Here is a 23,481-nt window from a genome sequence, read left to right on the forward strand (position 1 = left end):
AGGGAAAAAAAAAAGAAAATTCCACTGAGCGTTTTTGGGTTTCTCTCCAGGTCCCCACAAGGGCATGGTTGTAGAAGTGGGTCCTGCCTCTTTGCCCAGAGATCAGATCCGGGCGCACAGAGGTTATTTATTTAATATATTTACTTTTACTCCCAGGCCAAAAGCTTAAAATACGCTGCGTATGAGCTCTGGACCAAAAAATAAAAAATAAAAAAAAAATGAAGCAGTTGGGCCATTAATCATTGGGAATATGTTGAATAGGAACTTGATTAAAGCACAGTATGTGTTCCCCAGACGAGGCTACTTCTTTACAGTGACCACAGTGGAAGCCTGGCGTCCCGGGGCCGGCTGTGCTTTTGCGGGGCCCCTCCTCGAGGGCTCCTGGGCGGGCTCCGGGCGTCTTGCCAGGCTTAGGAAGGCCGCGGGCAGGGAGGGGGTCTTGACCTGCTCAGCCCGGCTTTTCTCAAACAGGCACACCTCCAACCAGCACCCAGGCGGTGTCGGGCTCCAGTTCACAAAGTCCTAAGGGGCGGTGGGAGGGGTAGAGGCGGGGCGACCTGCAGGCCCCGGAGGCCCCAAGGGAGCCCGGCGGCGCCCCCCCCCCGGCCCCGCCCGCGATCCCAGGATAGAACCGCGAGGCGCCACGTGGCTGGGGAGACACTCTGCCTTAAACCCATTCCCCCAGCAGCAGTGAATGCGGAGGCGGCGGCCAAGGGGCACCCGGGCCTGGCCACCTTGTTCCTCAAGATCGCAGGAACCAAGCACCCCGCGAAGCAACGGCAGGGTCTCCCAGTAGGTGCTCGGATTCTGGGAGGCCGAGATTCCCGAGGCCCCGGTTCCCTCCGCACCCCGCTCCCACCAGAAGGGGGGTGGACAGTGGATCCCGATCCCGTTGACCGCCAACCCCGGCTTTGGGATCAATGTCCCAAGTCAATTTCTCCCCCTCCCTCTAGGCGCCCCACCTCACCCCGGTACTCCAGCCCTGGAATCCAGCTCGGCCCGTCCCGCCAGGAAGAAACTGGCGGCCCAGGGGCGGGTGGCAGCGCCAGTCCCGCGCGCCTAGCAACCCTAGCGCCCCGGCTAGGAGAAGTAATTAAAAAGAAAAAGTTTTCCAGCCCAAGCGGATGAACCGGCCGGGTTCTCCAGTCTCCTCGGCCGCAGCCGCCTCCCAATTCCCTCCGCTCCCCGCGGGGTCCTAGCGCCCGGCAGTGCACAGCCCGTGGGACCCCAGAAGGCTGGGAGAGGCGGAGCGGGAGAGAGGTACTTCTGCGAGGAATCCGTGGGGTCCCCTGGAGATCAGAGATAAAGAAGCAAAGTCACCCGCGCTCCGGGACGCTTCCCTCGGCCTCCCCGTGCCGCTGTTTGCGCTGGGCCACACGTCCCAAACTGTTCCCTGCCTCCCACCCCCGGCTCCGGCCCCTTCTCCACGCCGCCGCCTAGCAGAGATGCAGGTTCCGAACCGGACTAGTTCAAGCGCCTCCGTAGCTCTGAGACCAAGACTGGCCCTCCACCTACCCCCCCCACCACGCCCCCCCCCAGCCCCGCCCCGCCCCGCGCAGCTTCTGGGTGCTCCTGGACTCCCCGACCGTTGGCTGGAAGTGGGTGCCTCGGGGAAGCTAGAGGAGGGGGCCCAGTCACCGACCACGTGTGTGCGGGGGCGACGGCTCGGCCCAGGGTGGGGCATCGCACGCGCGTCCGGGTCCGGCTAGCTGGGCAAGGGGTTAGTGGGCGTTGCGGCGGGGCCTCTCTGGGCCCAAGCTGCGCTCGGGCCCCACTCACCACCCCCTCGAGAGGCAGGCGCTAAGACCCAGAAGGCGCCGCTCCGCCGTCGGACTCTAAAGGGCAACGCCCCCGGTATAAATGCGGGGCCCGCGCGGGCTTGGCCATTCGCGACCGGGAGCTGCGCGGGCGCGAGGGAGTCGGGGCTCCGGGTGGGCGGTGGCAGCATTGGCGCCCCGCGCAGGCTGGAGGCCGCCGAGGCTCGCCATGCCGGGAGGACTGTAGCTCCCCCATGGAGTCGGCCGACTTCTACGAGGCGGAGCCGCGGCCCCCGATGAGCAGCCACCTCCAGAGTCCCCCGCACGCGCCCAGCAGCGCCGCCTTTGGCTTTCCCCGGGGCGCGGGCTCCGCGCAACCCCCCGCCCCACCTGCCGCCCCGGAGCCGCTGGGCGGCATCTGCGAACACGAGACGTCCATCGACATCAGCGCCTACATCGACCCGGCCGCTTTCAACGACGAGTTCCTGGCCGACCTGTTCCAGCACAGCCGGCAGCAGGAGAAGGCCAAGGCGGCCGCGGCCCCCGCAGGAGCCGCCGGCGGCGACTTTGATTACACGGGTGCCCCCGGGGGCCCCGGCGGCTCCGTGATGCCCGGAGGGACGCACGGCCCCCCTCCTGGCTACGGCTGCGCGGCGGCCGGCTACCTGGACGGCAGGCTGGAGCCCCTGTACGAGCGCGTCGGGGCGCCGGCGCTGCGGCCACTGGTGATCAAGCAGGAGCCGCGCGAGGAGGACGAGGCGAAGCAGCTGGCGCTGGCCGGCCTCTTCCCCTACCAGCCGCCGCCGCCGCCGCCACCTCCGCACCCGCACCCGCCGCCCGCGCACCTGGCCGCCCCGCACCTGCAGTTCCAAATCGCGCACTGCGGCCAGACCACCATGCACCTGCAGCCCGGCCACCCCACGCCGCCGCCCACGCCCGTGCCCAGCCCTCACCCGGCGCCGGCTCTCGGCCCGGCTGGCTTGCCAGGCCCGGGCGGCGCGCTCAAGGGGCTGGCCGCGACGCACCCCGACCTCCGCGCGGGTGGCGGCGGCAGCGCGGGCAAAGTCAAGAAGTCGGTGGACAAGAACAGCAACGAATACCGGGTGCGGCGCGAGCGCAACAACATCGCCGTGCGCAAGAGCCGGGACAAGGCCAAGCAGCGCAACGTGGAGACACAGCAGAAGGTGCTGGAGCTGACCAGTGACAATGACCGCCTGCGCAAGCGGGTGGAACAACTGAGCCGCGAACTGGACACGCTGCGGGGTATCTTCCGCCAGCTGCCCGAGAGCTCCCTGGTCAAGGCCATGGGCAACTGCGCGTGAGGCGCGGGGCGGCGGGACCGCCCTGGGCCGGCCGCTGGCTGTGACCCAGGGAGTGGTTTTGGGTCTCCGGATCTCAAGACTGCCCCCGCGGCGCGAGCCGGGACTAGGAGATTCCGGTGCCGCCAGAAAGCCTGGCTTGCAGCGCGCGCCCCTTGCCTTCCTCTGCGCCAGATTCGGTGCGTCTAAGACAAGGGGTCAGGCGGTGGTTTCTCCCTGCAGGAGGGGAGAAGTGCGGTGGAGCTGAGCCGGAAGCCCCGGCAACTCTAGTATTAAGGAATAACCTTGTGCCTTTGAAACGCAAACTCACCGCTCCGATTCCTACAGAGTAGGGGGAGCAAATATGTGCCTTGTCATTTTATTTGGAGGGTTCCTGCCTCAATCGTGAGGCTGCAGGGCCCCAGGAGAGAAGGCAGAGTGCAGGCCCAGGGCAGGAGGGAAGGTCCAGGGAGCAGAGATCCTGACAAGCCGGCCCTAGCCGCTCCTCCAGCGCCTGTCCTTGGAAGGGAGGAGATACAGGGACTTGGGAAGGCTGTTTCCCTAGTTCTGCACGAAGGTGGAGGGTGCCTAGTTCCTTGCCTCTAATCTCCCAGCCTGCAACAGGCTGGGCTTCCCTGGGCAGAACTCACTTAGATGGGGGTCACTGGGTGACCCGTGGGAGCCCCCTGCCCCCAGTCAGACCAGAAAGCTAGGACATGGGTTACCTCTCCGGACATGTGTTCATGGGAGTGGCGTCCTGGTGGCGCAGGGAAACCTAGGGCTCTGGTCCGGGGTGGGGGTGGGGGCTGGGGTGAAGGGACCCTGGGACACACCGCCTTGTCCTGTGTGTTGCCAGCATTACCATACAAACGCAGAGCACAGTCTGTCCATCCCAGAGGGACCGAAGTTATGAGAAGCTTTCCAAATATTTTGCTTTATCAGCCGATATCAACACTTGTATCTGGCCTCTCTGGGTCCCAGCGGTGCCTTGTGCAATGTCAATGCGCACGTCTATGCTAAACCACCATTTTATTTGGTTTTTGTTTTGTTTTGGTTTTGCTCAGATACTTGCCAAAATGAGACTCTTTGTCAACAGCTGCTGCAAGGGGAGGTCTTCGGCTCTCTTTCCTTTTGGTTTTTGGGGATTGCTTTTGCCCCCCCAGGAGAACCAAAGAGGTGAGGTGGGCTTCCTCTTTCCCTGGGGGGAGGGGACCTGTGGGCCTCCGTGCCCTCTGGCCTGGGCCGCCCACAGGCCCGTCCCCCCAGAGGCCCTGGCTCCTGGTCTGGAAGCGAGGTGGCCTGCAGCCAGATCGCCGGGGCCGGGAGCAGGGAAGGACAGCTTGGTTCTCTTCTTTGGGGGAGAATGTAGAGTTTCATGCTAGATGTTTTATGTATTATATCTATAATATAAATATATCAAAGTAAATTTTGGTGTCTTTTTAAAACCAGAAAAGCTACTTCCAAGGTTTTCTGTGGGCCAGGTCACATTTGTAAGTAATCACAGCATATCCCCTGGCTGAGCTCCTGACTTTCGTTGACTCTCCCATCCTGAGCCCCTCTGTACATTACGGGGGTGACTTCGCCCAACCAAGGCAACTAAATGGCAGAAGGAGGGTAGGCTCCAAGCTGAGAAAGTCCAAAGCCGGAAGAGAGAGTCTCCCAGGGGGTGGGGGGGCACGTTTGAGGGGGGGTTCACAGGGCCTTCGTGTGGCCTCCCCTGGGCCCCTGGGAGGAGCAGGGGGGCTCAGAGAAGGATCCTCCTGCCTGACGTGGCCACAGGCTCTCTGGGACTTGAACAGGCCTGGTCCAGTGGCTCCAGGCTCCAGGGGCCCTTCGGCCACGTTTGCTTCTAGATCATTCACAGCTCCAGCCTCTGTAGCAGCCTTGCTCATACCTTCCCTGCCATGCCCACCGGCAGGACCCTGGGAGGGCAGGGAGAGGCTTCAAGCGGGCGCCCCCCTCCCCCGAGCCCTCCCCACTTGCTCTGGGCTGTGTGGCTGTAGCCTACCCCAGCAGGGCCCTGAAGGGCAGCCTGACAGCCAAGCACCCCTCTGCCCCACTTTCCATTCCTTCTCCAGCCAATCCCAGGAAGTCCTTCACCCAGACCACCCGGCAAGGAGCCACCTCCAGCACCAACCTCCCCACTGTGCCCACCCTGGACCAAGTCCCCCACTCAGACGACTGCCCTGTGAGGACAAGCGCCCCCGGTGCCCCCTTGGCAGCAGTGATAGCCAACCAGAGGGGCCCATGCTCACGCCTGATAGAACAAGGCCTGGCAAGAAGTAGCACAGGGGGCCGGCTGGCCTTTCAGAGTTTACTGTCACTGAGGGTAAAAGGCGGACACTCTTCACCTTCTATTTTCACCCCCAGAGGACTCACTGGAGCAGCTTACGGTGTATGCCACCGTGGGCTGGGACAGTTTCAAGAAATTACACACTCCTTTTCAATTCCGACAGCTTTAAGTTTACCTGCCCCGTGTGGTTAACAGGGGTGCCTTGCCCCCTTCCCGCCCCGGCCCCCGCCCTCTCTGTCCTGTGTCTTGCCGCCTCCTCGCCTATGGCTGCTCTTGGCAGAGGAAAGGCCACGAGCCCAGTGTGGAGGCGGCTGCCTGCCCCACCGCCCTGGGAACCAAGGAGGCAGAGCCCCACCGCCTGCCTAAGGCCTAGGGCAGGCCCCGGCTTGCTAGGCCCCAGCAAACCCTCTCCGAGTTCAGTGCTAATTCCAGTTTTTCTTGTTTGAGGGGGCCAAACCTCAGCCTCCCCCTTGGCCTCCAGAATGGATCCAGGATGAGCAGGGGAGGGCCACCCCTTCGGCCTGCCCTCCGCCTCCCCCGCCACTGCCTCTTCTCCTGGGGTTTCCTCTTTCAAAGCTGTCAGCCTATTAAGAGGCAGCCCTCCTACTGCAGACCCTGAGATCCAGGGCAAACTTTGTTGGGGACAAGACAGATCTCACTAAAGCCAACCCCAGGGAAGGAATGAGGCCAGCAGGGCACCCCCCGGGGACAGAGCAGCAGGCGGAGGGGAGGGGGCAGTGTGGGGTGAACCTGCCAGCCTCTGTGCCTGGCCAGAGGGGCCCTCCGGGGAAGAGCTGCTCCTAGCCACCCACTGCTTCCTGCAGGGCCCCCATGGTTCCCCTCCCAATTGCAGCCTTTGTGAAGAACCCCTCCAAGAGCCTGGCACTGAGCACACCCCAAGTATTTATTGGATGCCTACTGTGTGCCAGGGCCTGTGCTAAGGATGGGTCACTCAGCTGGAGATAAGCAGACACTTGATTCCTACTCCCCGGAGCTCACAGTCTTGTGCTCCCAAGATGTGTTTTAAGGGTGACAAGTGCCATAAAGGGAAGCTCAAAGTGTGACTAGATGCCATCAGGGAAGGCTTCCTGGAGGCAGCGGTCTGATCCAAGACGTCGTGATGGACCCAGTCCAGCATACCCGGATGCCTCTGCCTCATACTCTCTCGGGAGAGGTAGCAGGGACCTCACCCCCTCGGTGGGCCATCTGAGCCTGCTGGCCCCTGAGAGCACTGTTCAGAGGAGCCAGGCTCCAGGGAAGAGTCAAAGGTAAAAGGGAGAGAGGGAGGTGCTCCTTTGCTGCCAGATGCCTCCTGATGGTTTAGCTCTGTCACGGATGTCAGCCTTATCTCCTGGATCTCCTGGGAATTTGTGAACATGGGGTTTGGCCCTGACACCTGTGATGAGCCACTGGGACTGGTGAGGAGTGTCTGCCCCTCCCAGCTCGCCCGCCCCCTCCTTCCCAGGCAGGAACCTGCCAGGCCTCCTCCAGAAGCTGTTGATTTCATGGGAGGACAGGGGGCAGTGGGAGGAAAGGGAAGCTGGTGGAGGAAGAGCAGAAACCCTGACCTTGCCCATCCATGAGGCCTGTCCTTCCAGGCACCCACAGCCTTTCTGCAGACACAGGGTAGGGTCCTTGCCTGGACAGCGGCTCTGCCCCATCTGTTTAGTTCCTAGACTGGCGGGTGGGGGAAGGCCTTTCTCTTCCTTAAATAGAACTATACCACCAGCACCTTTGAAAGATCTTTCTTGTCTCCGTGCAAGATTATACAATCCCTCTTCTCTTGACGCCCACCCCCACCAAACATCTCCCCTCCCCCAGCCCCTCTCTGTACGTGGAGCATTTGACGTAAGCAGGGACATAGGAAAGATACCAATTCACTATCAAAGCATCCTAGCCCCATCCCAGAGCAATTAAAAAGCCAGATGGAATCTCTGGGAAAACGGCATTAATAACGCGAACAATCTGTGCAGGCCGGCAGGGACCCAGGAGCTGCGGGGGGGGGCTGGAGGGGGTTGGGCCCGTGGAGGCTGAGATGCAGGAGCGTGAGTTCGCAGCGACGCGTCAGCCACATTGTGGCTGGCCGGGGATGGGGCCATCTCAGGGGTATGCCTAGATCTGGCCGCAGCTGGGCTCTCCCCTCCAGCCCCCTGCAAGGCCCGCTCTGCGTCCGGAATCCTGGTGGCTGCAGACAGAGCCAGACAAATGTGGAACCCATTACTCAGCCAGCCACAGCCTCCTCCGCCAGCCCCATTCTGGCACCCAAGAGCTTTGCTTCCCTTCACTTTTGTTTTTATTTATTGTTTTTCTAGCCTTCTGGCCCCACCCACTGGGAACAGGACTCTCACACAATAGCTTCCAAAGATTCCCCCTTTTTCTTCATTTGCTGTGCCCAGGTCCACCCCATGCTGGACAACAGCAGAAGGTGATGTCGGGCACCCCGTGGGGCCTGAACCCTAGAGATTCCTCTTTGATTGCAGAGTGGGTGGGCACTTATGGCAAGAAGACCAGCCGCGTTCCCAGAAGGAGGCGCGATTGCTAGGGGAGCAGGGCACCGGGGTTCACACTGCCTGACTGCCCTGGGGGGCCCTAGGGACTGGACAAAGACCACAGAAAAAGGATCTTCTGCTGTTCAGAAGCCCTTTCTAGGCAGAGCCAAGAAGTAGGACCCTTTTTTTTCTTTTTCCCCTTTGGGGAATAGAAGTAGTCCTGTTTATTTTACTTCATTTCATTTCATTTCATTTCATTTCATTTATTATTTTATTTTATTTTATTTTGTTTAATTTTATTTTACTTAAGTCCCTTCCTTATCCCCATACTCCAGACCATGGCTGAGGGCCCACCTGAGCCCAGCTGAAAGATATATCGTTTTCTTCTAGCAATCAAGCTGGGATAGAAAATGGTGGTTGTGGTGGTGATTGTTGTTGTTTTAAAATATCCTTTGCGGGGGGGGGACGCCTGGGTGGCTCAGTTGGTTAAGCAGCTGCCTTCAGCTCAGGTCATGATCCCAGCGTCCTGGGATCAAGGGATCCTTGCTCCACGGGGAGCCTGCTTCTCCCTCTGACTCTGCCTTCCACTCTGTCTGCCTGTGCTCGCTCTCACTCGCGCTCTCTCTCTGACAAATAAATAGATAAAATCTTTAACAAAAAATAAATAAATAAATAAATAAATAAATAAATAAAATATCCTTTGTGGGGGCGCCTGGGTGGCTCAGCGGGTTAAGGGCTCTGCCTTCAGCCCAGGTCATGATCCCAGAGTCCTGGGATCGAGCCCCGCATCGGGCTCTCTGCTCAGTGCAGAGCCTGCTTCTCTCTCTCTCTGCCTGCCTCTCTGCCTACTTGTGTTCCCTGTCAAATGAATAAATAAAATCTTTAAAAATAAAAAAAATAAAATATCCTTTGTGGTTTTTAAGTACCCAGAGAGCCACTTTCTGACCTTCATCGTCCCTGTCCCCACCCTCTACCTTCTCCCTCACCCTCCCTGGAAACTTCTCCGCAAGGTCACCATGAATTCCTGACATGAACTTGCCTGGGATCCTGCCTTTCTTGGCTTCCTGCTAAATTTGGCCCGTGTCTGGCCCACGGCAGGCCTTCAACACATGTGTCTGAATGCACGGATCTCTCTGCAGCTCCTCTCTCTCTCCTTGCTTAAGAAACATCCTCATCCCCTCCTTTCCACGCGAGGGTCCACTGGCTTGGCCTGTGGTCCACTTGAGGGGCTCAGGGGACCTGGGTTCACCATTATGGGAGCAAGGATAGGTCTAAGAAAGGTAACTATCTGATTCTAGATAAGCCTCAGCATCTCTGTGTGATTAGCTTAGCACCAGAAGCAGCAGCTAGCGAGGCCCCAAGAGATGGTCAGCTCCATAGGGAGGGTGGACAGGAGGAGGCGGGCTTTCCAGAAGGGGGAGAGGACTGGGGACGGGCGGTGCAGTATTCCCCAAGCTTGTAGAGCTCCTCAGACATACGGGCACCTGGGATCACGGCTTTTCTGCTATTAAACTCTCAAAAGTTTCTTTGTGTCCTTCCTCTTGTCCCCACTCCAGGATGACTGGCAAAGTCAATATTGAAGGACCACGGCCTGAGGACAGGATCACCAGTGGCCTAACATGGTGGCCTAGGGCCAGGGCATGTCACCCAGTGACCCAGACAGGGCCTCAAGGGAGCCATCACAACCTGTCCCAGGCCTTCTAGATCTGATGATACTTCTGCTCCTTGGCAAGTAGCCACCAACCTCTCACCAGAAAGAAAGCCTCTCCTCCCGAGCAGCCTTTGTCCCTTACCCTGCCCAGCCATGGAGGCCTCAGAGTCCTCCCCTTCCTACCTCCCTCCCAAGCCAACCTGAGCACTCTCTCGAACCCCGGCCAGTGAGGAAACATGGCTGAAACATGGCAGCCCTGAAACATGACGGCCCTGCCCTCCAGTCCGTTGGGCAATGGTGTCGGCTGGACGTGGGGCATAACCCCTGCCCAGAGAGCAAGCTGGTGTCAGAGGTGTCTACCTGCCCCCAGAGAGGTGCTGCGACCTTCCACGTCAGGTTCGGACCCGTCTGAAGTAGCCTCCTGGAGTGATTTACAATTTGCAAACACGTTTTATTTGATTCCTCCGTTTTGCTAGAGCAATTACAGTGACTAAGCATGACAAATCAGTCCCATCACGGTGTCTACTTGCTGTTAGGAAATGTGTTTGCTTCACTATTTTGCCTGGTGCGGCAACATTTTAAAAATAGACTCATTCACTGTACTTGAAGGCAATTTGTTCCAAATTTTCCCACTAATTTGATTTTAATCTGATATTTAAAATTCGTGTGACCACATTCCCACTGATTTATAGGGAATAAGCCCTACCTGGCAGCAGTTTAACTGGCCTTAATCCAGAAGTCCACAGGACAAAGGCTTTAGCCCTGAACAATTTGAAAACACCAGTGTCGGTGATCCTTAAATGTCTGTCTAATTCAGCATGTGGCAAGTGCCACTGGCCTGGGGCCACTAGCAATTGAGTGTGGGCTGAAGACCTCTGCCGCTCTCTTGCAGGACCCTGGCATGTAGTAGGCCAACAGTCTTCTCCAGGGAGATGCATGGAGCCCAGATGTCCTGCCATCGTACATGCCTGGCAGATACACAGAGTTGGGGTCTGGGGGAAAGCCCTTGTTCCCAGGTGATAACCAGAAGTTTCCTCTTTCTCCCATCCCATGGTCAGGTTGGGTCCTGGGAGAAGGGCCGCGCAGCTCCGGCAACAACTTCATCCTGGCTTTGCCTGCTACTGACTGACCCTGTGGCCCTCACCACGTCTGTTGATTTCTCGAAGCTTCCGTCTGCTTTTAGGCAAAATGTATGCAAAACTAGCACCCCGTCAGTCATCCAATTGTTGTGAAAGGTAAACAGGCAAAACTTGCAAGACACTTGGCAGGAGGCAGGTTGGGTGGGGGAAGACACACCTCGGTGCCTGAAAAGTCCCATGGAAGGAGACAGTCAGAATAATTCGGACAAAATCCTCGTACCCGGAGTAACCAAGCTCCTGAAGTCATTTTAATGTTGCCTCAATTTGTTTTGCTTTGTTTTGTTTTGTTTTCCAGGGGTGCCTTTTATTTGCTTAGAAGCCACTTAATGTGATTCTCCCAGGTCCAGAGCCCTCCTGCCCATGACCTTGAAGGCTGAGCACGGTGGTCAGACTCTCCTTCACTGGGAGCCCTGGGGCCAGTAAGGGTGTCCCAGGAGAAGGTTCTTGATCCAAGGGCAGACTCCTCAGTGATGACTTCTGGTCAATGAGAATATTCTCCCTGGGGCGTCAGTCTCCCCAAATCCTGAAAGACCACCGCCCCCCTCTCCCCGCCAACCCTACAGACCTCCCGTTAACTCCTTTCTATTTGGAAAGCTGGGACCTCAGTGAGTGCAGTGGCCCTGACTCCCTCTCGACGGCGGCAGGAGAGAAGGAGGACACGCCATGCGTCTTGGGGAGACACCTCCTGGCCCTTTGTCACCCTCTGTTCCCCACTGGGTCCTCTCAGCCCTTAGCCAAACAGCTGGTTCCCATTTGCGGAGCCAGCTCGAGCCCAGAAAGTGAGGAGGGAGGCTGCCCTCTGCCCTGTGGGGAGAGGCCTGACTGGGATCCCGGAGAGGTGAGGAGAGGCCGCAGAAGCAGGTGGGCCGCCAAGCTCCCTGGGAGGTGGGGCCACCGGCAGCACAGAGCTCTGGAAAGTGGCCTTGCTTTTCCCCTCGCTGCCAGGAATGCCAACATGAGAGTAGCTCAAGTTAAAGAGCAAACTCCTCAGGCAAGGAAGGCAGGTGGCTCTCAGGCCCCCGCCCCCCTCACCCCTGCTCAGGCGCAGTCAGCAGCTGGATGGCACTTGCTGAACCAAGGGAGGGCAGCAGGTATGGAGAGAGGCCAGGAGCCCTGAAATCACTGGTTAGCCGGGCTGGGAGCAGGGCAGCTGCTGGAGAAAAGGCTGCCGGCAACTCCCAGGGGAGAGGGGTACCGTCCAGGCACAGGTGCAGGGGTGTGCGGGGTACTTTCAAGCCCGGAGCTGATACCGAGCCTTGGGCTACAGGAACATTGGTGCCCAGGAGAGCGGAAGGGTCCTTCCAAGAGCAAGGCCCAGGTTCACCAACGCTGGACCTCTATTTGCAGAGTGGTCTCACCTGGGAGAGGTGGAGGCCCGTGAGTCATGGGCCAGGCCCCTGAGCCCCAGGGAGGAGGGGACGATGGCTCCCGGCCCGAAATGTGTCAGGAGTGCGATGAGCATCTTGAGTGATACGCAGTTTGTGTAATTGAGTGGGGCAGTGCTCTTCGGTGGGGCGTGTCAGAGACAAACGAGAAAGGAGAGTAGCATCGCGCCCGGGTCCCCTACCACCCCGGCGGTGCCCCAGGCTCAGAGAGAAGCCATCTCTCAGGACCGGCAACGAGACAGGGCAGGGGCGGAATCGGCACCTGGGCTCCTACCCATGTGGACCGGTGGGAAGAGTTTGACCCTCTCCACCCACAAATCCACCCAGGGGAGGGAAATGTTCATGTTTTCCTAAGACTCTCTTCTTTGGCTTTAGTCCACGACACCCTCACCCTCCCCCTCCTCCGCCTCCACCCAGCATTCCTCGACTTAATTTACTTTAGTTTTTTTTTTTTTTTAATTTAAAAGAATTAAAATCAACTGCATATTATTTGGAACATCTTGGAGATGTTCAGAAATTGGAATGGCATGTTGGAGACCTTGCAGGGCCGGATCTGGGGGTGGGGGGGCCCACATGACCCCCCCCATCTTCATGCATCACGGGCTAGGAGATGGCTGCTGTTGGTGGTCTCTGCTTTCCCCGCGAGACAAGCCTTTGTGGCTGGTACCCCTAAAGCACAGCGGTTTGGAGGCACCTGCTGCCAGGGGTGCGGGAATCTGGGGTATCCCAGAGGACCAGGGTGGGACCGTGGCCTCAGTGAGCCTGCACTCTGGCTGCTCACAGAACTCTGGTCCCGATGCTAGTTACACAAGGGCTTGGCCTGCATTCCCGCCCACTGGGGGCGTGAGACCATGTGTGTCCTGTCCTCGCCACACACCTGCTGGGTGACCAGGCGTAGGTTCGGCAGCCTCTCTGTTTGAGCATGTCTTGGAGGAGTGCCGGGATTCCCAGAGGCAAGATGATGAATGGGTGTCCCTCCAGAGCAACCACAAGAACCTGATCCCGGGACGAGTCACACTGAGGAGGACGGGCACCAGACCACCTGGAAGCCAAGAGGGGAGCATGAGTCAGAAACAAACTACCCGCCTGCCAGCCCGGTCACTCTTCTGCTTGAGAGAGCTCAGGGGTGGGAGCCAGAAGCCTGTAGGACCCAGGCTTGGGTGATTCCTCTCCTAACTCTGGAGCCCAGCTTCTAGATGTTTGCCATCCAGATCATAGGTGGTGCTGGTGGGCTGGACAATGAGAGACATTAGTGCTCCTTGGCCCAAGTTAGAGGACCTTCCGGTCCTTCCGGGGCTGGCATCATCATCAAGCCTTCTTCAGCTGTGGCAAAGAGACATTCTAGCATCCTCCTCTTTAAATCCTCCTGCCCTAGCCAGGACTGGACAGTATCTGCCAGCTGGTCAGTAAGTCTCCCCCAAGTATCCCTGAGAGCCCAGACTGGAGAGCAGGGAGACAGGGGTTAGAGAAGAGAGACGCACAGTATCTAGGAGGAGGATTTCTCCATTTGTACTGAATCAGGGAGGGACAGAGGCCTCCTTCATCCCACCCAGCCATGCCACTGCACCACCCCCCCATTCGACTGTAGAGGAACCCTGGGGAATGGCATTCTGCTTTGTCTCAGTGACTGGGCAGTAAGACCTGTGGGAGGAAGAAGGAAGAGGAAGATGCAGCTGGGGGTAAGCTGCAGGGGCAGAGAGGCAGGAGCTGATTTCTCACCCTTTTCTTGTGTCCTGTGTCTTGTGTCTTGTGTCTTGTGTCTTGTGTCCAAGAACAGACTGGGTCTACAATCTCCCGTGAGTATCTTTTGAGCTCTGGGTTGTCTGAAACATAGAGTTCTACCACCAAACCATAACTGACCATTAAATGGTTCAATGCATCCCTTCAAGTATTCACTCATTGGTTCCAGAAAATTCTTGCCATTAATGCTTAAAACACTGCCTCTACTCCATTTCCTCTCTCTCTTCTCCTTCGGGAATAACATTAAGCATATGTTAGACCCTCCCTCTCTCCTCATCCCATGTCGTCTCTTCCTTACTCTCCTTTTGTCTCCACATTTTTGATCATTTCTTTTGACTCCTCTCATTCCCTAATTCTCTTCTCAGCTATGCTAACTGTGCTACTAAATCCTTCCATTGAGGTTTTTACTTCGGTCATTGCAGCTTTTATTTCTAGAAATTCAACTTGATTCTTTTTTCAGATCTGCAATGTCACTTTTTATAGTTTCCTATCCTCTGCAGTTATTTCTTTTTCTTTTTTTAAAAGATTTTATTGATTTGATATAGAGAGAGATCACAAGTAGGCAGACAGGCAGGCGGGGGTGGGGGAAGCAGGCTCCCCACTGAGCAGAGAGCCCAATGTGGGGCTCGATCCCAGGACCCTGAGATCATGACCTGAGCTGAAGGCAGAGGTTTAACCCACTGAGCCACCCAGATATCCCTCTGCAGTTATTTTTAAGCATGTCTTATTTCTTTAAACATTATTTGAATTGTTCTTTTATATTCAATAATTTGAAGTCTTAAGGGTCTATTTCTGTTTTCTGTTGATTCTTCTAGTTTCAACGCATACTGTCTTATTTTTCTTGTGTGTCTGATCATCTTTGACTGTGGGCTGGTCATTGTTTTTTGGCTGGGGGAGATGTTTGAAAGAAAAATTTGAGATTTAGGACAAAAGCACCTTCCACCAGAGAGCAATTTTTACTTGCTCCTGCCAAACACTGAGGAATACTCTAGTCCAGGACCACCTTAATCAACCTTAAGGCTTGAGTTTCCCTGGCCCATCCAGATGAGAATTCAGATTGCAAGATCATATGAGGGCTGGTCTACTTCTGGTTCACCCTTATCCTGAGGGTGTAGCCCTTTGGAGTTCCACATCTATGTGGGATGGTATCTTATTATATGCCCCACCTGTGTGTGCCCTGGGGTTTGATATCTATCTCTTTCATTCCATGAGGCTGTCAAAATAGAACTCAGTTTCACTGAAATCAGAAAACACCTCAAGAAAAAAAGTGGCTTTCTTCTTGCCTACCTGTCTGGATTCCTTTTCCCACTCTGTTTTGACCCGGAGATTCCCTTTGACATGGCCAAGCCTTCAGTGCTTAGAATGAATATATATATATATATATATATATATATATATTAATGTATGAAGCATTTTTTATCTGATTTCAGTGCAAGGTAGGCCCAAATAATCTGGCCTGCCATCACTGGAAGCTGGAAGCTCTCCCTTCAGTCATTCAGTATTTTGGAGCACCTACTATGTGCCAGGCACTGTGCTGAAGCAGAGAAGGAAACCAGACAGACAAAGCGGGCTCTTGGGGCACTCACAAAACTCTCTGGGGAGACAGACAATAAACAGACAGTTACTCAATTGATTATTTCATTCCAGTTGTGACGCATACTGTGAAGTAAGGAAGTTCACGGGTGATGAGAAAGAGACTTCGCCTACTTTGTGGACTCAGGGAAGTTGTTCTTGGGAATGTGACTTTTAAGCTGAGATCTGAAGGACCTGTAGGGATTTGAAAGTCACTGGGTGTCGAATCCAGAGAATCCAGGCAGAGGGAGCGGCAAACACGAATCTCAGAAGTGGGAAGGGACAGGACATTCTAGGTATGGAAGGATGTCCAGTGTGGTCACAGTGCATGGAGCAGGGCAGGGGGTGGAGGCCAAGAGGTGAGGCTGGAGGTCAACTGCGTCAGACTATCAGACTCTCACGAGCAGGGTTTCAGACTTCAGTCAACATCCCGGGAGCAACAGTAGTCAGAGAGGGCACTGGGGTTGGGCCTGCTAATGAGGATCAGTGTGCGAAAGTGGGCAGCAGGACATTTGTGAGGCCATTGAGGGGGCTTAGTGGCACAGAGGTGAATGGATTCAAGTGATGTTTACAGGATAAGAAGATTCACTACCAAGACTGACCACAGAATTGTTCCAGAAGGCCTCCCCCAACCATGCTGACTAGTCTCCATTTGTCCCCGGATTCACACCATATCTAGTCTCTGCCCTCTCCCTCTCCCTAGTCTGGGAGTCTGGCTCGGGTGGGCCACATTGAGGGCCTCCTGTGTCTCTAGGGCCCTGTTGGGTTAGGCCAATGGTAGGTACCAGCAGACCAGAGGGAGGAGAAGAAAGAGGTTGGGTGTTCCTTCTCTACTCTCTGCTTGCTTTAGTGCCCCAACTGCACACCCCCAAGGCTACAGTCTCCATCGGGCAGTCTGGCCTCTGCCCTCCATGGGACACATTCTCACGAGGCTCTGAAACCCCTCGTGCCTTGCTTTGCCCCTCGAGCTCGATAGTGGGGACAGTTGCTCCTGTGGCTAGTCTCTGGCGACTTCAACATCCCTTCTTGATTCCCTCAACCCTCATCACACTCCCACAAACTGTTCCTTTGTTAACCACCCTTCACTGGAACCATCAGGGGTGAGTTTGGTTTTCTGTCAGGGTCCTGAGTGATCACCAAACTCGGAGGCTGTGGGGGGGTGGGTGGGATTTTTTGTTGTTTTGTTTGTTTGTTTGTTTGTTTGTTGTTTTAAAAAATCCAGGAGGCAAATCTGTCGGAGAACCCTGGAGGGGGGCCAGTCCCTCGTGGCAGCCAAGGGGGTGGCGTCAGAGCCCACATGAAGGCCCGCTGCCGTCTGTGTTCTGTAAACAAACACCCGCGTGTGTGCACAGCGAGCCGGAGCCAAATGACAAACACGGCTGTGACGATTTTATAGAGCCCCAGTATCAGAGAGGACAGAGGTGATTAGGAAAATTATAAACATAGCCGGTGTCTTCTGTCTGGCCACACAATCCGGGTGTGTGTCTGGTGGGGTGTTGCTCGGCGTCCGCCTTCAGAGTCGGGGTCCAGGCATTCTGAGAAGTGTCCGAGGGACTAAGGTCAAGGGGGTCTGGTTTCTGGGGTGACCGGTGCCGCACGTGGTTCTGGGAAGGACCCCAGCTAGACTTGGCTGCCAAGCTCCATTCCCTCGCTCTCCTCTGCCTTTCGCTTCCCGCCTCCTGAGAGGAAGTTCGCTTCCCTTCACTTTCACTTTGGAGATGGGAGCTGCGAACACAGGCATCTCCTCCGGGGTTGACAGATGCCAGAGATTCGTGTTCCCAAAGCCCGTGGGTTCATTCCCTCTCTCTCCCCACGCCTGCCTCCAGGCTGAGGCCTCAGGCACAGCGCCGAGCTGGGGGAGGAAAATGAAGCGTGACCCAATGGCTGAGGTCACCCTGGTGGTCAGGGAAGCCCCCTCCACCAAGGAAGCAGTGTTCAGTGGAGACCGGGGTGTGGAGAAAGATCCTGGCACTCTCAGAGCTTCTCCAGGTAGGGAAACAGAGCCAAGTCCCAAGGGAAGGATGGAGGGGCTGGGGAGGGGGAGGGGCAGGGACCAGCTCCTGGTTTGCTTGAGGAGGTCCTGGTTTACTCCCACTGTTTTAGGGTTACCTTTGATAGCATCCCTTTTAACCCTCAAAAAGAGTCCCTGATGGCTTAATAAATGACACAGTTACCCTACTTCAAGGGCACATGAAGACGTCTAGGTTTCATTTTAACTGCAATCGAAGCCATTGGAGGATTCCAACCTGGGGAGTGAGAATACCAGACTTTTCCTTCATTCAGCAAATACCGACTGAGTGCTGGTGTCTCCTTCACTCCAGGACACAGCGGTGAGCCACACTGAGACAACCTCTGCTTACATTCCAGTGTGAAATGCCAACAAACACCCAACAAAATTAACTGATTCTCTGCCATTCTCAGTGGCCCCCGGCAGGTCAGGGTGCCCATGAGACAGAGAGAAAGACAAAGGCAAAAAATGTCTTGCTGGTTCCTTTTCTAAATTTAATCGTCAGAACATCATAGACTATTCCCCAGGAAGTCTGCTCCCAAAATCATCCTCAAGGGTAGTGTCCATAGGGAGCCACATACAGCCTAGGTCTCCCCTGACCCCGTCTCATCCACACATCCAGGCTTCGGTGGTCAGTGAACCCAACTGTGTGCTGGCTGCTCTGACGGGGTCCTTCTGCCAGGCTAGGCCTCAGCTCTAGGTAACTGGTCACCCACACTTATAGAACCCCCGCTCGAATGGCCTGAGCAGACAGGAGCCCCTGATGCTGGCACTTCTCGCTGGAACTCCTGCCTCTGTACATAGAACTCAGGCATAAAACTGAGTGCAGTCGGGAAGGCAAACCATGAAAGGGTATGGCTTCAGGCATGGCTGGATCCATCAGCCAGACTATGTCATCAAGAATCCTGGGGCACCTGAGTGGCTCAGTGGCTTAAGCCTCTGCCTTCGGCTCAGGTCATGGTCTCAGGGGATAGAGCCCCGCATCGGGGTCTCTGCTCAGCAGAGAGTCTGCTTCTCCCTCTCTCTCTGCCTGCCTCTCTGCCTACTTGTGATCTCTCTCTCTCTCTGTTAAATCAATAAAATTTAAAAAAAAAAAAAAAGAAGAAGAAGAGTCCTCTGTCACCCCTGCCATCCTTCATGCCAGCTCAGTCTCCTGCTGGAGGTTCCCAGTAGCTCAAGGCCTCCAGATTGACACCCAGCAACCCAGAACGAGCTCCAGTCTCTGAACGGTTCCATCTGAAGTCCTATACTTGCGTTCTGTTGGGACCATAGGCTCACCATGGAACCAGCCACCATACCCTGGAGGATGAAGGAGGAACTGGCCAATCCTGAGTCACATCCTTACCACTCCCCTTCCCCCAACAAATAATTTGGCAGATGGTCAGCCCCACCCACAGTGCCTGGAATGAGAGCAGGGGAGGGGAAGTTCTCCAAGGAAAATCTGGGTGCTGTGGCTAGAAAGAGAGGGGATGAGGCAGGAGAGCAGCTTGTGTCTGCTGTGCCAGCCGGTGGCCCTGGGAAGAAATGGAACTGGTGCAGAGTGAACCTTCTTTACCATTGCTTCCAAAGGAAAAAAGCAAGTTCACGATCCTCGTGGAAGAAGGTGGTAGGTTTCGGCAATCGGCAAGCCCAAGTGATTCAGATCCCACATTCGTTCCTGACTTGTGCCCTGCCTCAGGCTGCCGGCAGTCTCTTCCCGAGGGCAACACCACTCCCCTGGGACCCTGGTTGTCCACGGGATCTGTAAGTCCAGCCCGAGGAGGCGGGGCTGCAGGGCACACGGTGCTGCAGGGGACATGGAAGAGACTTCAGAGGGACTCTAGGCAGAACCGCTCCTTGCTGTTCCCGCCCAACACCTGCCTGGGAGGAGATAAGGGGTGGAGAGCTGTAAACTGAGGCCTCGGAAGCCCCTCGTGGGGCTCTGGAGCTCCACGATCCTAGCCCTCTGAGTCCTCCAACACTTGGGCGGGGGATTCTGCCTCCCCTGGAACCAGAGCTGGCGGGGAGGCTCCTGGGGGGGGCGGGGCTTGCTGGCCACAAGGGAGGTTAGGAGAGGACCCCTGCCCTTCTGGCCTCAGGGAAGGCTTCAAAGGAACAGGTTGCCCCTCGTGCCCCTCATCACCTGTACTCAGGGCTGCTGCTTGATGGTGGGGAGGGAAAGCCTCCTACTGAGCCCCAGTGGCATACTCATGCTCTCTTAAATCCCTCCTTCTACTCCATCGGCTGCTCCAGGGCTGGTCTCACACCCGACAGTCCTATGGATGTGGGATGGGAGGCTCCCTGAGCACTTCTGGACCTTTCCCAGATTCTCAGACAGTGAATGGAGGCTGGCAAGGGCAGGACCCACCATGAGGCCACCACCCTTCCCAGCCGCACTCCAGCCCGCCTAAAAGAATGGGTGGCGAGGTTAGTGGGGAAGAAGGGAGAGGTCTAGGGGGTGAGCAGCAAGGCCTCCGAAGCAGCCACAGCCCTCACCTCTTCTGGGAGGCGGACAGCCCCCAGCTCTGGGAAAGGAGGGAGCGGCGGCAGCCCAGGCTGGTGAGCAGGGAGCCCCGCCAGGGACCAGGAGGAGGGCTCTCTCAGTGTCTTTGTGCCACAAGATGTAAAATAATCCCCTCGGCTCAGAAAAACAGAATTTTATGGCTGTCTGACTCATTTCCCACAAAGCTAGGTTCAGTGCCCCCCCCCAAGCCCCACGTATAGAGCTTTTGTTTTGAAAAATAAAAAATATGTTGAAAATTTCAAAATGACTTTTAGCCATAAATAGTTCCCTTCCTCACCCTAGTCCCAGGCCCCCCTCACCTAATTTCCCAAACGCTGGCTGCCAGAACCTTGAGGGAGACCCAGTCCAAGTGGGTGTGAGATGACTCTGGGCAACACAGCCTCTGGGGCTGGGCCAGCAGATGTCCGCCGGGCACTGAGATGGGCTAAGGGGCCCTCCAGGGAAGTGGGCCTCCCTGGTATCTGCTGCTATGCCCCTGATTCTCAGTTTTGGGGTCCCAGGTGGACCCCAATAGTACCGCCACCCACTCTCAGCCTTGTAGTCTCTCCAGGCCTGGGTACCTTTCCATAACTTCCAAGATGCAGGTAATGTCCGCTCATGGCTCTCTATCCTGACACTCTAGGCTGGGGGGGAGTTCCACCGAGTGACCTCAGACACCCAGCTGGGACATACCCCCAGGCCACGCTGCTGCACTGCCCCCCTCCCCCGGGTTGGTGAAGGGTAGCGCTGAGTCTCACTCCCCCTGGAACCCCACAAGGGAAACATAAGTGTCCTCCAGTCCCACATATACATCAGGATTGTCGATTGCCTGCTCCATCCTGGGGCTTGTCCTCCTAGCTGCCCCCAACTCTGCCATTCCTTTACTTTCCCAGCAATCCTGGACCATGGGTATCCGCATCCCCATTTCTCAGGCAGGAAACAGCAGTAGACGGCACATGACCCATGTCAGCTGAGGGAAGCCTCATGCTTCCTGCTGACTCCCCAACCACCCAGAAAGAGCACCCAGGTCAGAAGCGCGGGGCTTAGATGGAGAGCCTTCCCAGGAGCTCCCGGGCTTCTGGCGCACGGCATAGACACGCCTGGAGCACACAGCCCCCATGGAGCCGGCCTCTTCTCCCTGCTACACAGCTGCTACAACCTGGTGCACTTGAGGCCCTCCGTGCTGCACCTAGGTGGCCCCCGTGCCTCACCCCCCCTTTTCCCAGAGGACAGCTTCCAGAAGCCTCCAGAAGCCTCCGGAAGCTTCCTAAGAGTCACCAAGGAAGGGGATACAGCCTGCAACCAGGCAGGGACACTGACCAACACCAGCATCCATTGAACTGGGAATCCCAGCCAGGCAGGAACCTGCTACTCCCCAGCCAGTCACCTCAGCCCATGGACTCAGGCTCCTCAGATCCGGGATGAGATAAAGTCCCCATCCCTGACTGTAGTGATCCCCACTTTGGTCCCCACTTTGCCTGTGGGCCCCCAGAACAAGGCGCCCAGAGAGCTGCCTAGGCCATAGGTCTGCCCATGGTCCGCTCTGGGGTGCAACCCCGGTTCCTGGTTCCCCAGCGCACCCGACCTCCACCTAGAAGCAGGAAGTGGCTGTAGAAAGCTACAGGAGGGCGGGGGGGGGGGGGTGGCGTGGGCATCTTACTGTCAAGGGCTCTGCCAATAGGACCCTGGGAGGAGCTGGGGACAGACACAGGGGTTGGTGTGGATCGGGGTCCTCCAGGCTGGCTGGGCCACGGGTATCAGGGGAAGGGCCAGAGGTGATCTGGACTTCTTTAGCCACAAGAAAAATGACTCAGCTAAATTGAAGAAGATTTCCGTTTCGGCAGACTACTTTTTCCACTATGGTAAGAGCTTTTACCCACAAGCTCCAGAGGGGCTGGGTACCCCAGAGAAGGGTTTGGGGAGTTTCGATTTGAATAGTCAATGCTGATTCTTAATCATTATTTTGAAAAGACAGCTTTTGGTTTTCCAGCAGGTGGTTGGGTCCTGGGGAGCAAAGCCAGTTTGTGTGTGTGTGTGTGTGTGTGTGTGTGTGTGTGTGTGTGTGTTTGTGTGTGTTTGCAAGCAAGTGCATATTTGTGCCTTGAGGATGGGGGTGCCCAGGAAGAGGGAGATTTACCAAAGCTTTTCTCCTTGCCTGCTGGCAGGCCTGGTCCACCTCTGTAGGAATGACCTGGATTCTCCAGCCCTCTGAGCTGGTTGACCAGAATGGACTACCCTGATTGAGGGCTAAGTGTGTGCCAGGCAGCATACTGGGCACTGACCCCCCATTACCCCACACCTCTGGGAGGTGAGACCCTCTCCAAATATTAGGGGAGACTCCAAGAGGGAAAAGCCTCCATCAGACCCCCGGCCAGATGTGAACTCAGGCCGCCCGACACTGCCCCCCCCCCCCGCCCACCGCCCTTTCTTTACTTCCTGGTATCTCCTGACTGCCCAGAGTCACCTGCTATAGCAGCTAGCAGCCCTGGATGCAGTGAGGGCCAAAGGCTTCTTTCTAGGGACCTGACTCAAACCCCAGCCCACAGTGATCGGAAGCTGGGCCTGGCCCCTCTCAGGGCATCTCCACTGCAGCCCCGATTCCCACCATGCAACCCAGCCCCTCAGCCAAGGCAAGCTGGGTGGCCGATGGGACCTTCCAAGAGTGGGGCCCAGCTCTGTCCCTGCAACTTCCACCCTAGGGAGGATGAAGGCCAGCTGCTTTGGGCTCCCCTCACTTCTGGTCCAGCCCAGGAGAGCTTCCTGGAGGCAGGTGCCAGCAGGCTTTGGCCAAGATGGCAGCAGTGAGCACCGTGAGGGCCCCCAGCACAGTGACTACCCAGGCTGGAAGGTGCTTCTCGCATCCCACCAGATGGAGGCCCTTGTGTCTGCTTCCACTCTGGCAAGATCCACAGCTATGACAAGTTCCCTGTTTCGTGCTCCCCCTTACTGCACAGGATCTTCCCAGAGGCCTCACTGAGGGGATGACAGGATGCAGGGTTCCTCTTCTCACCACACTGCTGGCTGGACCTGGCTTCTCCTGGGGGCCCCTCCACCCCCTGCTTCGCCCTGACTCCTGCTCTGAGCAGGGCTCAGTTTCCCAGCCTGGAGGGAGGTAGGAGTCCACAGCGGCCCAGGGCTGGGGGAGGAGCCTGGCTCTGGGCTCCAGGGATTTCAGGGAACAGAGCTGGTCCTGAGAGGTGTGGCTCTGCAGCCGGGGCAAGGGTTCTGCCTGGGGCCAGGCCACGTGTCCTGGCTCCGTGGCCTCTCTGCAGCCCAGCCATCTGGCCAGCCTCCAGCCAAGCAGCAGGGGCTGCAGCAGCTGGGGGGGCGGAGGCAAGGCCTGCAGCCCCCCTGGGTTGCTGGCAGTTCCAGGGCAAAGGGCGAGAGGGCTGTGGCCAGACTGGGGAAGCAGGGCCGGGAGCAGCTTCAGGCAAGGGGCCGGGTGGATGACCGTGAGACTTGAGGTCTAGGCCTGACTCCTCTCTCGGGTGCCCCTTCCCGGAGACAAAATGAAAGCATCGGAGAGAGGAGAGGCCAGGAGGCAGAAATGGGGAAGGGGCTGTAACAGTCCACAGCCAAGACAGGGAAAGGAAGAGGAACAGAGAAAGACACCAGCAGAAGAGCCACTTGGCAAAAACTCCTAACCAGCTGCGAAGAAGGCAGAGCC

At 56.9% G+C, this 23,481-nt stretch overlaps 1 protein-coding gene across 1 annotated transcript; it reads left to right on the plus strand.

Moving 5' to 3' along the window:
* Positions 1 to 1,866: 1,866 nt before the first annotated feature.
* CEBPA (CCAAT enhancer binding protein alpha) lies at positions 1,867 to 4,508 on the plus strand. Its single transcript, XM_059381581.1, has one exon. The coding sequence runs from the start codon at positions 2,012 to 2,014 to the stop codon at positions 3,077 to 3,079; it is 1,068 nt and encodes a 355-aa protein (XP_059237564.1). The 5' UTR covers positions 1,867 to 2,011; the 3' UTR covers positions 3,080 to 4,508.
* Positions 4,509 to 23,481: the final 18,973 nt, after the last annotated feature.

This window comes from Mustela nigripes, chromosome 17 (assembly GCF_022355385.1).
Source record: "Mustela nigripes isolate SB6536 chromosome 17, MUSNIG.SB6536, whole genome shotgun sequence".
Taxonomy (NCBI): Eukaryota; Metazoa; Chordata; class Mammalia; order Carnivora; family Mustelidae; genus Mustela; species Mustela nigripes.